Source organism: Hibiscus syriacus, unplaced genomic scaffold (genome assembly GCF_006381635.1).
Source record: "Hibiscus syriacus cultivar Baekdansim isolate YM2019G1 unplaced genomic scaffold, ASM638163v2 tig00111014_pilon, whole genome shotgun sequence".
In the NCBI taxonomy this organism is placed as follows: domain Eukaryota; kingdom Viridiplantae; phylum Streptophyta; class Magnoliopsida; order Malvales; family Malvaceae; genus Hibiscus; species Hibiscus syriacus.
Window position 1 is genome coordinate 56,122 of NW_024062954.1, and position 13,311 is coordinate 69,432.

Below are 13,311 nucleotides of genomic sequence, written 5' to 3' on the forward strand. Positions count from 1 at the left end.
TGTAACCCATGTCAGCGTATAGCGCGGTACAGGGGGCGCGCTATATCCACATGACGCCAAATCAACATATAGCGCGATTCAGTGGGCATTTTACTGCTACAGATGTTAGATCAAAAAATATAATCTAACCGATATTAAATCGATAAATATATCGATCACCGATAATTTTTCGAGAAATACACCTAAATTTACCCGATAATTTCGACTGAATCTATAGAATGTACTTTAAATCTCTAAATAAAATTGTAAAATTATTTTCATTTATTTTATATTTTAATATATTTTTTAAATAATATAACTTCACCTCACAAATAATGATCTCTTAAATAATTTTAAAATTAATATTTTTTTTAAATAAAGTATGACAGAAATAAATTAATTTTGGGAGTATTATTTGACATTGGGTTCTGAACCATAGTGTCATTATCAATGGACTCAAAACAGAATAAACAAAAGAAGAGCAAAAGTGGGAATGCATTCCCCTCCCCAAACATTGGATAAAGGGCTTACTCGCTGTTCTTTACTAATTCTGAAATGGAATTATTTTAACCCCACTCCATATCCAAACACCACCTCCAACTGGAACCCACACCACACCTTCCCCTTTCCCTTCCCATTGGCTCAGACATTGGGTCCCACTCCAATTTCGCGCGCATGCCTCATATTGCCATAATCCCACCCTCTTTCTTTCTCTTCCCCTATCGACGATCCATTCGCCGAGTAGAATAATCCAACGGTCCAGATTCATCTTACGCGTTACACGCGTCACTATATCAGTGTCCACTGTCCAGTCAACCTTGTCTCGAACGAATACATTTCACAGATACCCTTCCTCTCTCTCTCACTCACTGTTTCTCTATCTGTAAAGTAAAGCGTCTTTTTCTTTATCTCAAATTCTGAGCTCTCCATTAATAATACTCTCTCTTCGCCTCCGCCTTTATTATGCATGTGATTTTCGGTTGCTTTTTACTGTTCAGTTTGCTGTAAAGCTGAGTTGTGAAGGGACGTTGCAGTGTTCGGCCGCTGCGAGTTGTTCTACCGTGTTCTTTCTTTCTTTATTTTTTTGTTTTCTAGGGTTCCTTGATGCAGAAGGGTTAGGATTATTAGAGAATTGAGTGATGGATAACCTTGGCGGATCAAATTCGATTCCACATGCAGTCATCGATGCTTTCTATGGCTTCATCGGCATCGCAGGAGCCTCGAGATCAGGTAATCTACGCCTTTGTTTATGTTGTTTTTAAAAGTTAAGGTGAGAGTCGTTGATGGAAGTGCGCTTAGTTTATCATTTTTGCTAGTTTAAACTAGGTAGTGTTGATGTCAGTTTTCTTTCTGCTTGGGGGTTTTAGACTTTTAGTGCTTCTATTAGGATAACTTAGTCTGGAATATGATATTCCTGAAGGGCCAGTAGTTATTTTTTTTATGTTTTATGCTCTTTCATTGAGACGTGCGGTGGTTGTACAACAATTTCTGAGGTCTGTTTATGTGTGGAAATCGGTGGAGAGGGAAAAATCATTAGTATTCGGAAGGGGCAGTATATTGAATGAACGGTGCAGCTCGGACTATGGGAAAGTTTTTCTCTAGTACACGGTCTTTACTGCGGAAAAGTGTAAAGAATCTTGTTTAGCACCTTGCCACACCCAAATGATATTGGAGCAAATGATCAATATTTTATATTTTAGTAGGAATCTAAAGGAGGATGCTGACCATAATCATTCGTGTGGTTTGAAATTTCAGTGACGAGAGAAGTAGGTATTATGCCCTTAGAATCCAAGTTTGTTGGGGCGGGGATATGTTGCATGGACGATTGCACAATGTAGAGTAGGAAAATTGCTCGATGAATGCTGCTATCATCCTTGTTTATACTTGAAGAGGAATGATATTTGAAGAGGAATGATATATGCATTGCATTCAAATTTCCTTTCTGGGTATTGTTTATTCAAAATTTATGGTGTGCAAAATTGTTAAATGTTATACCTGATTTTATTTTCTGCTTCAATAATTATTTATGAAGTCAACTTATTCATTTGTTGTTTCATTTGCTTTTGAGCTTGATATACTTTCATCACCACCTACCTTTTCTTTTAATTATCATTACTTCTAAATACAGATGGAGATGAATTATGGCCAGTATTTTCGCCAACATGCTACAGAAGATTTAAATTCAACATTGCATGAAAGAATGCATGATCCCATGTGTCCGAACAACACAAACTTATTTTCCCACAAGTCAAATCAAGCTGAGCTGGCAAATTCATTTCTAGCTCTTCTATCTGGGCCACCGTCACTTTTACAGTGTGATTTTCAGGAACTGTCAAGCCAAAAAGTATTCAATGCCTCTAGAAATGCCAATGTCAATGATCTTGCAAGTGAAATTCCACGAACCTATGGGATGTTACTGCCAGAAAATCGGAGCAATCAAACCTCAGAAAATGAGGCAAATTGTTCTTCTGTTCCATCTAGATGGGATTGAGTTCGAGCAGTAGTGCTTTTTCAGTTTTGCATGGTAACTTTCATGTGTCTAACTTAAATCTTCAGACTTCAGATCTGACCAAGGTAGTCAATCATCAGATGCCTCCTGGTACTGAAAAAGTAATGGACTTTGCTAGCCTGAAAGGGGATTGGTATGGTACCGGCACTGCAAAAGTTGGGAATCCCCATAACAAAAATGTACAGATATCAACAAAGATATGTGAGGAATCAAACTCTTCTATATCTGATCAGCCATCAACTATTTTAAGTGGGTGTCCTCGCGTATTCTGTTTGGGTACAGGTGAGTCCATGATATGTAATTCATGCTTTTAGTTAATAGTTATGCATATTGGATGTGGCTAACATGTTTTCTTTATTACTTTGATGGAAAAGGTGGGTATCTGCTTCTCAGCAATACAGGACTTCTTGGTATTGTTTGCTCCTGTCATTTTTTTCACACATCTGTTGCCAAATTTTGCGAGGTAACTTGCTTATGTTTGTTATGCTTACTGTGTTTTGTATCCCTAAGACATGTTTGCATTATCCATTTGGAGTTGGGTCATGCTTACAATTTGCTGCCACTGCTGTAATATTGCAGCATTCAGGATTATGTGATATGAACCCTGGAGATGCTGTTCGTATGGAAAGCGGAGAGACCATTGCACGATGGCGGAAACTCAGCTTTGAGAAGTTTGGGGTAGGAGTTACACTTACATTGCCCTTGTACCCAATGTTTGCTTCAAATGAACTCTTGAGCTTTTGCTTCATTATCACAAATATGCATGTTTATGCATATGTTTCCGTATGTCAATTGTGTGTGATTTAGAATTTGAGATAGTCCACTTCCTTCGAGAATTATTTTATATTTAAGAAATATGACTACCGTAGAAAATCAATATTCTTCTATAAGATGATTAATCAAGCTTCTTGAAAGTTTGGCTCTTTGTCCATAAGAGGGTCATTCTTCATAGTTGATGTTAACTCTTTTACATGTATTAGTTTTCATACTTCTCTGCAAATCTTGTGTTATTTAATTGTGAAAGTCAAATGCTTCTGGAAAAGGTTTTTTGGGGGGTGGTGGGGTTCGGTGGTTGGGGTGGGGCACATAAAAGAAAAATCATACCAGGTTTCTTATTGCAATGGTATTATAGACCTTACTACCACTATTCTAACAATATATTATCAATTTCCCTATTCCTAACCTTTGGGATTGAAAACTGTATTTCTTATTGGCATGTGTTTGAAGCAACGAGAACACTGGATGGTGATGTTTTTCTGATGCTTTAGATCAGGGTTCCGGAAGATCAGAGTGGATGGGACTGGCCTGAAGGACTATTGCCAACTACTGGTTTGGTGAAACCTAGTGCAGCCATGCCGAATCTATCCAATACTTCTCATGTGGCTAATCTGGTTGGTTTTCTCAAGGATTGTCAAGGTGCATGGACAATTCCATGTTTCTGAGTAATGTTCACACGGAACAAAATTCTGCTATTGGTCTCTTGCATAGCAAACAAGAGCGAAGAATGAGGGTAATAATAACTTTCTTCGCAAGCACTTTTTTGGTGCTTCCCGAAGCAATTTGCACGATGTTGCTGATGGCCAGATAATGGAATGTGCTTTCTCTAAGAGCTCAGCAATGTCAACTTTGGTGGTAGGGATTCAGATAATGGTTGTCAGTCCATGTCTGCCTGGATTGATTCTATATTGAAGACTGGAAACTCATCTCTTACCCACTCTAGTTTGCAAAATTTAAGAACCTTGGGTCGGAATTATGATGCAAGTGCATCTAAAATTACAGATGATGTAATTTCTGACAGAGATGCTGCTTCCTCAAACGTGGAGTTAAAGCTTGGACAACCATATCAGCCAAGTCAGCCTATAGGAAACTCTGTTCTACCAGTTATTGCACCCAAACATTTTGACACGTTTATTAATCCTCCTAAGTCATGCTATTCTGAGAAGATGGTTGGTAGTGGTGGGTAGATCTCTCTGCTCATTTTTCATAGGATACATGTTATAGGTTATTATTTGTATCATTTTAGGTTTTTGTATCATGGCTAAGTAATCATATTATGATTGATGCTGAAATAATGCAGCTATGTTTTGCGGGGAGGAAGAATCTAGGAAATATCTTCATCAGGATGCAGACTCTTCTAACCATACTACAAGAAGACAACGAAGCCTATTGGACTTTGGTAACCATGCGTTTGCTGCCAGCAGTCTTGTGGATGCTACCAAACCTGAAAGCAGAGGTGATGTCACCAAAAGTTTTGTAGTTCCATTACTTCCAGTGCTCCCGCTGGAAGGGAGTGCATGCTCTAAAGGTACTAATAATATGGTCAGTGAATGTAGTACGCCAATGATATTTCATTGTGGATCTAATACTACCAACTTTGACCCACTAAATGCTCCCATGAAAAATGGAAATTGTTCAGGGAGGCAGTTGAATATGCCTGAGTTAGGTTTCTGCAGATTAACAGAAAAAGGAAAAGGTGCAGGATTGGGATGTGTTCCTGTTGGCTTTTCTGATGCAATAGATCCAGCATTTAGAGTCCATAAGGAGGTGGAAAGTTCTAGGAATGTCACTGGTGTGGTGCCTGGATTTTCAGCAGTGCTCGACATGAGTTCCTGTCAATCGTCTAATAATCCTTATGGCAGATTTGATGAGAGAAGCTGTCTCAACCTTCCTGGGAACTCGTCCTTTGATGGAAATAATGCACATACTGATAAAACTTTTCTCACAATGAGTTCATATTTGGGCTCTCAACATATTTCACAATCTTCTGCCGTTTCAACTTCTACCCCCTCAAAACGAGAAGGCCCTTGTTTGCTTGATGATGGTCTGAGACAGCTTGCATTGAGGCAGATTTCAGAGTTGTCAAAGCAACATGCAATTTCTTCAGTTGGAATGAGCGAGCTAGGGAGATTGGATAGAATTTCTAATCCAAATGTACTGCATTCTCTTCTTGGATTACCAAATTCTAGAGAAGGAAAGCATGGATCTATTATTCCCTGCAGGCAAGATGCTTTTGAAGTTGCTTCACTCTCATTTCCATCTGCTGTTGAGAAATCAATCTCCATGACAGGCAAGTGATAATGTGAAGATTTTGCTTGTGACTTGCACATGTTTCCTGGTTTTCTCTAATTTATATTTTTAATATGTTTGTTCTTCATCATCCAGGGTTAAACAACCGCTGTGATTTCTCAAGATTGACACAAGGTCTTCATCATTCTCCATGTCAATTCTCTAATGACCATTTTTGTGATCAGTCTACATTGAGGTTAGTCTTTAAAATGCTAGATGATTATGTGAAATTTGCAGTAACTTGAAGCTTTCAAGTTTAATTAATGACCAATGAGGTTTCATATCTGTCATTTTTGTTCCTCTTTCTTTCCCTTGTTAAATAATGGTCTGCTCACTGGCTGCATGCAAACAATATTTGAACTTTATATTATATTTAGTACACGCTAGTTGGTTAGGTGTGTATTACAACATAGGTCTGAGTGGTGAAGTTTGCTCTGGATGGTATCCTCCCTTGTTTTAATTTTATCATTCAATGTTTAGGTTCATCAGAGGTGAGAACATCACACATTCGAGTGGGCATGCAAAATGCTGTCAGAGAGTACCTTGTATTTATACTTGGGGGGATTGCATCTGCTCAGCCCATGCAAAGTGTAGGTTTGAAGGATCTCATGTTGCCTCTAAGGAACAAGCAGGTTATGTTGTGAAGCAGCTATTCCAGCTGCTTCTGAATTTATTAAAGATCATATTATTCCGAATGAAAGAACTATATTACTAGATCCAGGAGGAAAAGTGAATGGGCAACTTCCTAAGAGAGTTGTCTGTCATGCCTCTCAGTGGAGAGATGTTCCAAGAAAGCCAAAGGAGTTTTGTAAAGTGACGCACATTAATTCATCAGCTGATGCTATTGGATGTGCAAAAGATCAGCTTGGAGCTGCTTCAGGCATGCATGGTATTGTTTCTGCTGTAATCAGACCTGACTCAGCTAAAGGTCAGGGCATGTCAAATGTTTCTTCCGAATGTTCTGGTCCTGCTGTCACCCAGGCATCGACTGAGGTTAACAATATGGAATCTTCTACCATTGAAGCTGGGGATAATGGATATAGACATGGTCTTGTAGTTGATCAGGATCTGGTATTGATAAATGTTGTTCATCAAACGATGCCCTTGAAAGTGAAAGAAGTGCTGAGTTTCTTAGTGCTCCTTTCAGGAAAAAGGTAAGGAATAACAAGTCCTCCAAAATTCCAAAGTCGTCTCGTAGTCTGCTTGATGAGCTTAAACTCATAAATTCATTGACATGGAGAAAAGGTCTAAATCAAAGTTATATGAGCCATACTAGTGGTGAGAGGATCAATCATTTGAAAAAAAGTAGGAGAAGCTTGAAAGGTAGCAAGAGAAAAAGAGCAGTTAAATTTAGGATGCTGGATAAATACTTTCCTCCTAAAGTTTCTTTTCAACATTGTCTCAAAGATAATGGCAGTTGTGACATGCCCTCTTGTTCCAAAGATCAACGTGCCCTCATTCCTTCAAGTTTAGATTCACATGGTTCTGTCCATTTGATTCAACCAGGAGAGTTGGATTCGGCTAAAATTGTTTCTCGGAAACGAGATCTGTGTGATGTTTATAATGATCAAGATGGTGAAGATTATCAGGTTGAACCGAAAGGTGATTACAGGGTTGGCAATATCCTTGAAGCTTCAGATAGAAAAAAGTTGAAAAGAGTTTTGGCCTATGATTCTTTTGATAATTTAGGGTCACCAAAGCCTTTTAAAACTGTTGAAAAAACTTCTAAGAGCTATTCTGTACATTGCATAAAAGTGTTTTCAAGTCTTGAGGTGACTGCTTGTGATGAAAAAGCTAGGCCCATCGTATGTGGGGAATATGGTGAAATATGCAGTTGCAAGTCAGCCACAGATGAACTAAAGCCTGCAAAAATTGTTCCTCTTAGCAGGGTTATTAAAAAAATGGAACAATCTAACCTTCGAAACAGCTGTAACCCCAAAAGTACTCTGAGGAAGTCAAAGAAAAGATCAGCTGGCAGCACAGCGTACTTGGACTTGTCTTCTGATTTGAAAAAAGAGGACGAAAATAGAGCCCCTCATGCTTCATTCTTTCATGAAGTAGGAAGTTGTCTTGTTGAAGGAGGCAATAAGACATATCTGGGAGGAATTAATCAATCCCATAACAAGCTTTTCATCATGGAGAAAGGGAATGCTGAAAGAAGTGAGAAAAGATGTATTTCAGATTCTATCACTTATAATCTGTCAAATGCAAGATGCAAAGAAATTCGCAAACGTAGCCTTTATGAGCTAACCAGAAAAGGTAAATTTTAATAATTTATTTCATGGTAGTTGTATCCCAATGATATATTTTTCCTCGTATTAATAAAGGATGGAGCGAAATGTGTCCCAAGGATATGGATTAATGCATGGCATTTTAGGGCAAGCAAAAACTCTCAACTAGAAATAATACATTTATGTTGCACTGTATGCCCAGAACACTGATTCCAGCATACATTTATATCTGTTACACCTATTGTGTTGATTTTGCAATTTTCAACTCTTAATTTGTGTATTTCAACTTTGTGGTTTTGATGGAATTATAAAATCCCTGGATCTATCCTGTCCTCTCTTCTTTATCCTTTTCTCCTTTCTTTTTCACAGTGGTTATCATTCTTACAAAGAAATTTGAGCAAACCTTCCCTCCCTTTTTTTGTGGACACTGCAGTAGAGTTATTTCCTATCATTCTTAACAGTTGAAATTCCTGGAAACCCCTTAAAATTTGAACTTCTAGCTGGAGAGACTAAAGTTCATGTCTGTCTCATCTGATGAACTGATGAGGTGCTCCCTTCATGATATGTTGTATGTCATATTTGGTGTGCCTAATAAAATTTGCATATGCTGTTAGTGGTAGATCTTCTTAGAGCATTTGATGAGAAAGAATCATCATAGAATCTCTGTTTACCATTTAAGTGAATAATTTTGGATATGCTGCAAGTTGTGCTACAATGAATCTGGTTTGATGTTACCCCTTTGATTAGCAGGAGAAGATTCTGGTTCTGACAGTTATCACCCTATGGAGATCTCAAAGTCCATGCCTAAAATGAAAGTGAGGAAAGATCTAAAGGAAATTGGTGATGTTGAATGCCATGGACATATATCACGCAATAATGCTGAAAAGTAAGCTTGTGAATTGATTCTCGATTCCTATGGATAAGTTCACAAAATTTTGATAGATGCTTGTTCAACTTCAAAATTGACGAGAATTATATTATAACTAACTGCAGTGTTATTATAAATTATGTTACAGAGCTATTGAAGATCTTAGGTGCTCATCCAGTGTTGATTCAGATGTATTCTGCTGTGTTTGTGGAAGTTCAAACAAAGACGAATTTAATTGCCTATTGGAGTGTAGTCAATGTTCAATCAGGGTACTTTACTATCTCAAGTTTGCCCCTCATCTGTTAATTATAATTATCTGATTCTGTTTTCATGATACACAGGTGCATCAAGCTTGCTATGGTGTTTCAAAAGTCCCGAAGGGTTACTGGTATTGCAGACCATGCAGAACAAGTTCTAAAGATGTAGTAAGAAATTTGACTCTTTAACATTTGAGGCTTTTACACTCCAGTTTCAACCCATGGATTGGTTGCTTATCTTTCTTCTTTGAGTTTTAATGTTGTATTTTTTATGTGCATAATTTTATGACATTCTTTTGTTCCATGTTTCTCATGGTTATAATTGTCATTGTCACTGTTTATTATCATTTAGGTATGTGTTCTCTGTGGATATGGTGGTGGTGCCATGACTCGGGCATTACAAAGTCATGCATTTGTAAAAGGCCTTTTAAAAGCTTGGAAGACTGAAGCAGAGTGTCAGCCTAAGGGCAGAAGTTCTGCTGAAACTATGGTGGATGATCAGAGTCTAGTTGTTGGTAATGAGTTATGTAACTTGCAATGTAAAGATCTTGGGCTATCAAGAACTGCTTTGTGGGAAAAGGACGTGCAGAATGGTTTAAACGTTATTGAAAATTCCTCTTGCTCTGTTAGCAAGCTAAATGTATACAATAGTGTAACATCAGGAATACTTGATCCTTCTGTAAAACAGTGGGTTCATATGGTCTGTGGGCTCTGGACTCCTGGAACACGATGCCCAAATGTTAACACTATGAGTGCTTTTGATGTATCTGGTGTTTCACGAGCAAGAGAAAATGTGGTAAGTTTAATGATTAAGCAAATATGGAATACCCTGAACAGTGCCCACACTTGCAAATTTGACATGTAATTTTGGTCATGCGTGTTCCATGGAAGTTTAGTTTCTTGTTTTCTGGATGTTATGTCACTGATGCTAAAACAAATATTCTAAATAGATTTTTCCTCTCCTATTGTATATTTGCCTTTTCTTTGTCTGCTGAAAAAACAAAAGCAAAAAGAGGTTCTTGCATGCTTTTTTAGTATAAATATGATTTCACTTTAGGAGGTTGATTGTATTTTTGGATAAATTTCTCCTTGAAGCGACCATAAAGTTTATTTCTTCCAGGTTTGCTCTATATGTAACCAATCGGGTGGCTCATGCATACTGTGCAGGGTTGTGGATTGTTCAGTTCAGTTTCATCCTTGGTGTGCTCACCAAAAGGTTTGTACTCGAGAACCTTAATTTAATTGCATTAGTGTTATTTTATATGGGCAATTAGTTTTTATCTTAGGTTTAAATTGTTCCCTTCTATATTGTAGGCTGTGAATGGAATCACAACCTTATATTTTCAAAATGTCTTGAATGTTGTAATTTGGTGTGCTTATAAGTAATAACGCATCTCATAGGGCTTTTCCTAACGCTGTTTCTATTTGTTTTCTCAATTAAATGTATAAGGCATCACATATATGGTTTTGCTCATTGTCAGATAGCTCTGTTGGGTTTTCCTAATTACTTCGTTATATTACCTACAGGGTCTATTACAAAGTGAGGTTGAGGGGCTTGATAATGAAAATGTTGGTTTCTACGGAAGATGTATGCTTCATGCCTTAAACCCCACATGTGAGTCCGGTAGTGATCCCACAGATGCTGAACTGAGCCTTTCTAAGACAGGGGAATCAACCTGTGCTCGAACTGAGGTACTTTTTCCATTTTCTTTGTGGGAGTGGATTCATGGAGATATCACAGCAGCGAGACACTCATTTTTATGATCTAATGAAAACTCTGGTAGGGTTTTAAAGGCCGCAAACAAGATGGCTTTTTGCACAACACCCATGATCGGTCAAGAAAGAGTGGATGCATTGTTTGTCAAGAGCAGTTAAACGCTTGGATTCACATTAATGGGCAGAAGCCATACATGCAGGGGCTTACTGAGCTGCCAAAGACAGATATTGAGCATGATTGCCGGGTACGTTATTAAGTTGCTTATTCAACAGTTGCCTCAATTGGGATTCAGTTTGTGCTACCCTACTGGGTTCTTCTAATTATAACTCCTCTTTTTCCAATGCCCGCTGCATCTATGCCTACTGTTTTTTTTTCATATGGTAGATAATTATACCATAATTAGTCCTTGTAACTAGAGTTGTAACTTTTAAGCCTAACCGTTTTGTCTTTCCCATTACATGCAGAAAGAATATGCTCGTTACAAAGAAGCTAAAGGTTGGAAGCATTTGGTCGTTTATAAGTCTGGCATACATGCACTTGGTCTTTACACATCAAGATTCATTTCCCGTGGTGAAATGGTTCGTTCTCCTCATCTATCAAGTAAACCTAGTTTTCTTCATAATCGCAAAAATATGTCATCAGTCATGGTGTTTTTAGGTGGTTGAGTACGTCGGTGAGATTGTGGGGCAACATATTGCTGATAAAGAGAACTTGAATACCAGTCTGGCAGAAAAGTTCAGTACAAAAGCGCTTGCTACTTCTTCAGGATAGATAAAGAGCATATCATTGATGCTACTCGCAAAGGGGGGATTGCACGTTTTGTGAACCATTCATGTCTGGTAATTCTCTCTCCTAGAATTCTACTTAAATTTGTTTAGAAGGATTTTTTTTCTTTTAAGAACTGGGGAGAACTTCTACGTTGTGTTTCTTCCGTTATTGATAGGGTAAAGTACACCAGAGGTCATTGAACTATACTTAATTGATCGTTTTGGTCACTGAACTTTCAAAAGTTATAAAATGCTTATCAAATTTTATCAAACTGTACGTTTTTATTAAGTACCCTATGGGTACATGAGGTTACTTGGTATTTTTTCTACCATCAGTCGAGCGTTTATCAAGGTTTCTGACATCATGTTCAATATCTTCGACAGCCTAATTGCGTCGCCAAAGTGATTTCCGTGAGGAATGAAAAGAAGGTAATTCCGAGTTCTGATTGGGGTTAGTAAATCTTAATAACACAGGCTGCTTGAGTTGCATGCATATGTATGCTTGGTTGGTCTAAAATCATTTTTGTTGAGAAGAAATGTCTTATTACAAGTTAAACTTGTTGGGTGGGCAGGTGGTGTTCTTCGCAGAGAGGGACATATATCCAGGAGAGGAGATAACGTATGATTACCATTTCAACCACGAGGATGAAGGTAAGAAAATTCCTTGCTTTTGTAATTCCAAGAATTGTAAGCGTTTCCTCAACTGAATTTCTACGCCCAGACATGCAAATCAAATCTTACTAATTTCCCTATTTGCGTTTTGGTTTTTGTATTTACACAAAATCCTTATTGAAACTAATCATTCTAAAGAAACACTGGACCGGACCGGACCGAAAATTAAGAGTATTCAATAGACAATTAGGTCGGTAGTCAAACCGAATTAGTAAAACTTGACTTAACCGATTCTTTTTCTTTCTGTTAAATGAACCAAATCAATTTAAAAAAAATAATCGAACTAATTTTTTTATTTTGTTATAGATTTCTTTTAGTTTTGCTCTTAATTTAGGTTTTTTTTTTATTTGAGTTTAATGATCGAGTCTTGAAAATTTAATGAGTTGGTTAAAATATAATTAGATCTTAATTTTTAACAGGTTTTGAAATATATTTAATATTTTTGATTAATTTAATTAAATGATAATTGCATTTTGAAAATTTTTAATCATTAATTGATCCGTTGACTAATTATCTGATTAGGTTAAAATTGATCAATGGAAAACACCTGAAAGTTTCAATTCTTCCCAAAAGCAAATTGCTACAAACGTGGTCAAACAGCAGTTTTTCTTTTTCTTTTTTTGTGTGAAAAGAAACACTTGCAGGTTTATCTGCAAATTAACAAGCATTTTGGGTTCACACAGGACCCACTTGTATACAACTTTGTTTTGCCGCTAAGCTCATGAGGTATTATCTTAAGAGAAAATCGCCTCAGTGACCAAAAAAAAGTTATAATATACGATTTTAACCAACTTTTTTTGGATTTGCCAAAATGACCAACAAAATCGCAACGCGAAATAAAAATCGCAACGCGATCCCCAGAATCGCAAATCAGTTTCCAAAATCGCAACGCGATTCTTGAAAATCGCAATGCGATAGTACAAATTTGCATTGCGATTTTCCAAAATCGCAACGCGAATATGTAAATCGCAACGCGAACACATAAATCGCAACGCGTATATCAAAATCGCAACGCGATTTAGAAAATCGCAACGTTAAAAAGAAAATCGCAACGGTCAAAAGAAAATCGCAACGCGAGCTTCCAAGTTCGCAACGCGATTTAGAAGAAAATCGCAATGCGATTGATTGAATCGCAATGCGATTTATAGAATCGCAATGCGATTGAGAGAGTCGCAACGCGATTTAGAAGAGAATCGCAATGCGACTGAGAGAATCGCAACGCGATTTAGAGAATCGCAACGCGAT

At 37.5% G+C, this 13,311-nt stretch overlaps 2 protein-coding genes and 1 pseudogene across 4 annotated transcripts; all 3 read left to right on the forward strand.

Annotated features, from left to right (window-relative positions):
* Positions 1 to 861: 861 nt before the first annotated feature.
* Positions 862 to 3,952, forward strand: LOC120150137. 3 transcript variants are annotated; one of them, XM_039162857.1, is made up of 5 exons: positions 862 to 1,209; positions 2,108 to 2,770; positions 2,863 to 2,951; positions 3,068 to 3,166; positions 3,762 to 3,886. In XM_039162857.1, exons 2-5 carry the CDS (start codon positions 2,461 to 2,463, stop codon positions 3,795 to 3,797), a joined length of 534 nt encoding a protein of 177 aa, XP_039018788.1. In that variant the 5' UTR covers positions 862 to 1,209; positions 2,108 to 2,460; the 3' UTR covers positions 3,798 to 3,886. The 3 variants fall into 3 exon arrangements, with proteins under 3 accessions (XP_039018788.1, XP_039018787.1, XP_039018789.1); XM_039162856.1 differs by having other exon boundaries at positions 863 to 1,209; positions 3,757 to 3,952; XM_039162858.1 differs by having other exon boundaries at positions 863 to 1,209; positions 3,716 to 3,898.
* Positions 3,953 to 4,114: 162 nt separating this feature from the next.
* LOC120150135 lies at positions 4,115 to 6,305 on the forward strand. Its single transcript, XM_039162855.1, has 4 exons — positions 4,115 to 4,444; positions 4,566 to 5,555; positions 5,651 to 5,750; positions 6,035 to 6,305. The coding sequence occupies exons 1-4, from the start codon at positions 4,150 to 4,152 to the stop codon at positions 6,267 to 6,269; spliced, it is 1,620 nt and encodes a 539-aa protein (XP_039018786.1). The 5' UTR covers positions 4,115 to 4,149; the 3' UTR covers positions 6,270 to 6,305.
* Positions 6,269 to 12,139, forward strand: LOC120150133 (annotated as a pseudogene).
* Positions 12,140 to 13,311: the final 1,172 nt, after the last annotated feature.

What these genes read in the sequence shown, in the direction of transcription:
- LOC120150137 (XM_039162856.1), top strand. Translation starts at nt 2,461, where the DNA reads ATGGGATTGAGTTCGAGCAGTAGTGCTTTTTCAGTTTTGCATGGTAAC. An exon ending in CTGTTGCCAAATTTTGCGAG is followed by an intron (nt 2,952 to 3,067) that starts GTAACTTGCTTA and finishes GTAATATTGCAG; the next exon opens with CATTCAGGATTATGTGATAT. An exon ending in TCAGCTTTGAGAAGTTTGGG is followed by an intron (nt 3,167 to 3,756) that starts GTAGGAGTTACA and finishes CTGATGCTTTAG; the next exon opens with ATCAGGGTTCCGGAAGATCA.
- LOC120150135 (XM_039162855.1), top strand. Translation starts at nt 4,150, where the DNA reads ATGTCTGCCTGGATTGATTCTATATTGAAGACTGGAAACTCATCTCTT. An exon ending in GAAATCAATCTCCATGACAG is followed by an intron (nt 5,556 to 5,650) that starts GCAAGTGATAAT and finishes TTCATCATCCAG; the next exon opens with GGTTAAACAACCGCTGTGAT. An exon ending in TGTGATCAGTCTACATTGAG is followed by an intron (nt 5,751 to 6,034) that starts GTTAGTCTTTAA and finishes TTCAATGTTTAG; the next exon opens with GTTCATCAGAGGTGAGAACA.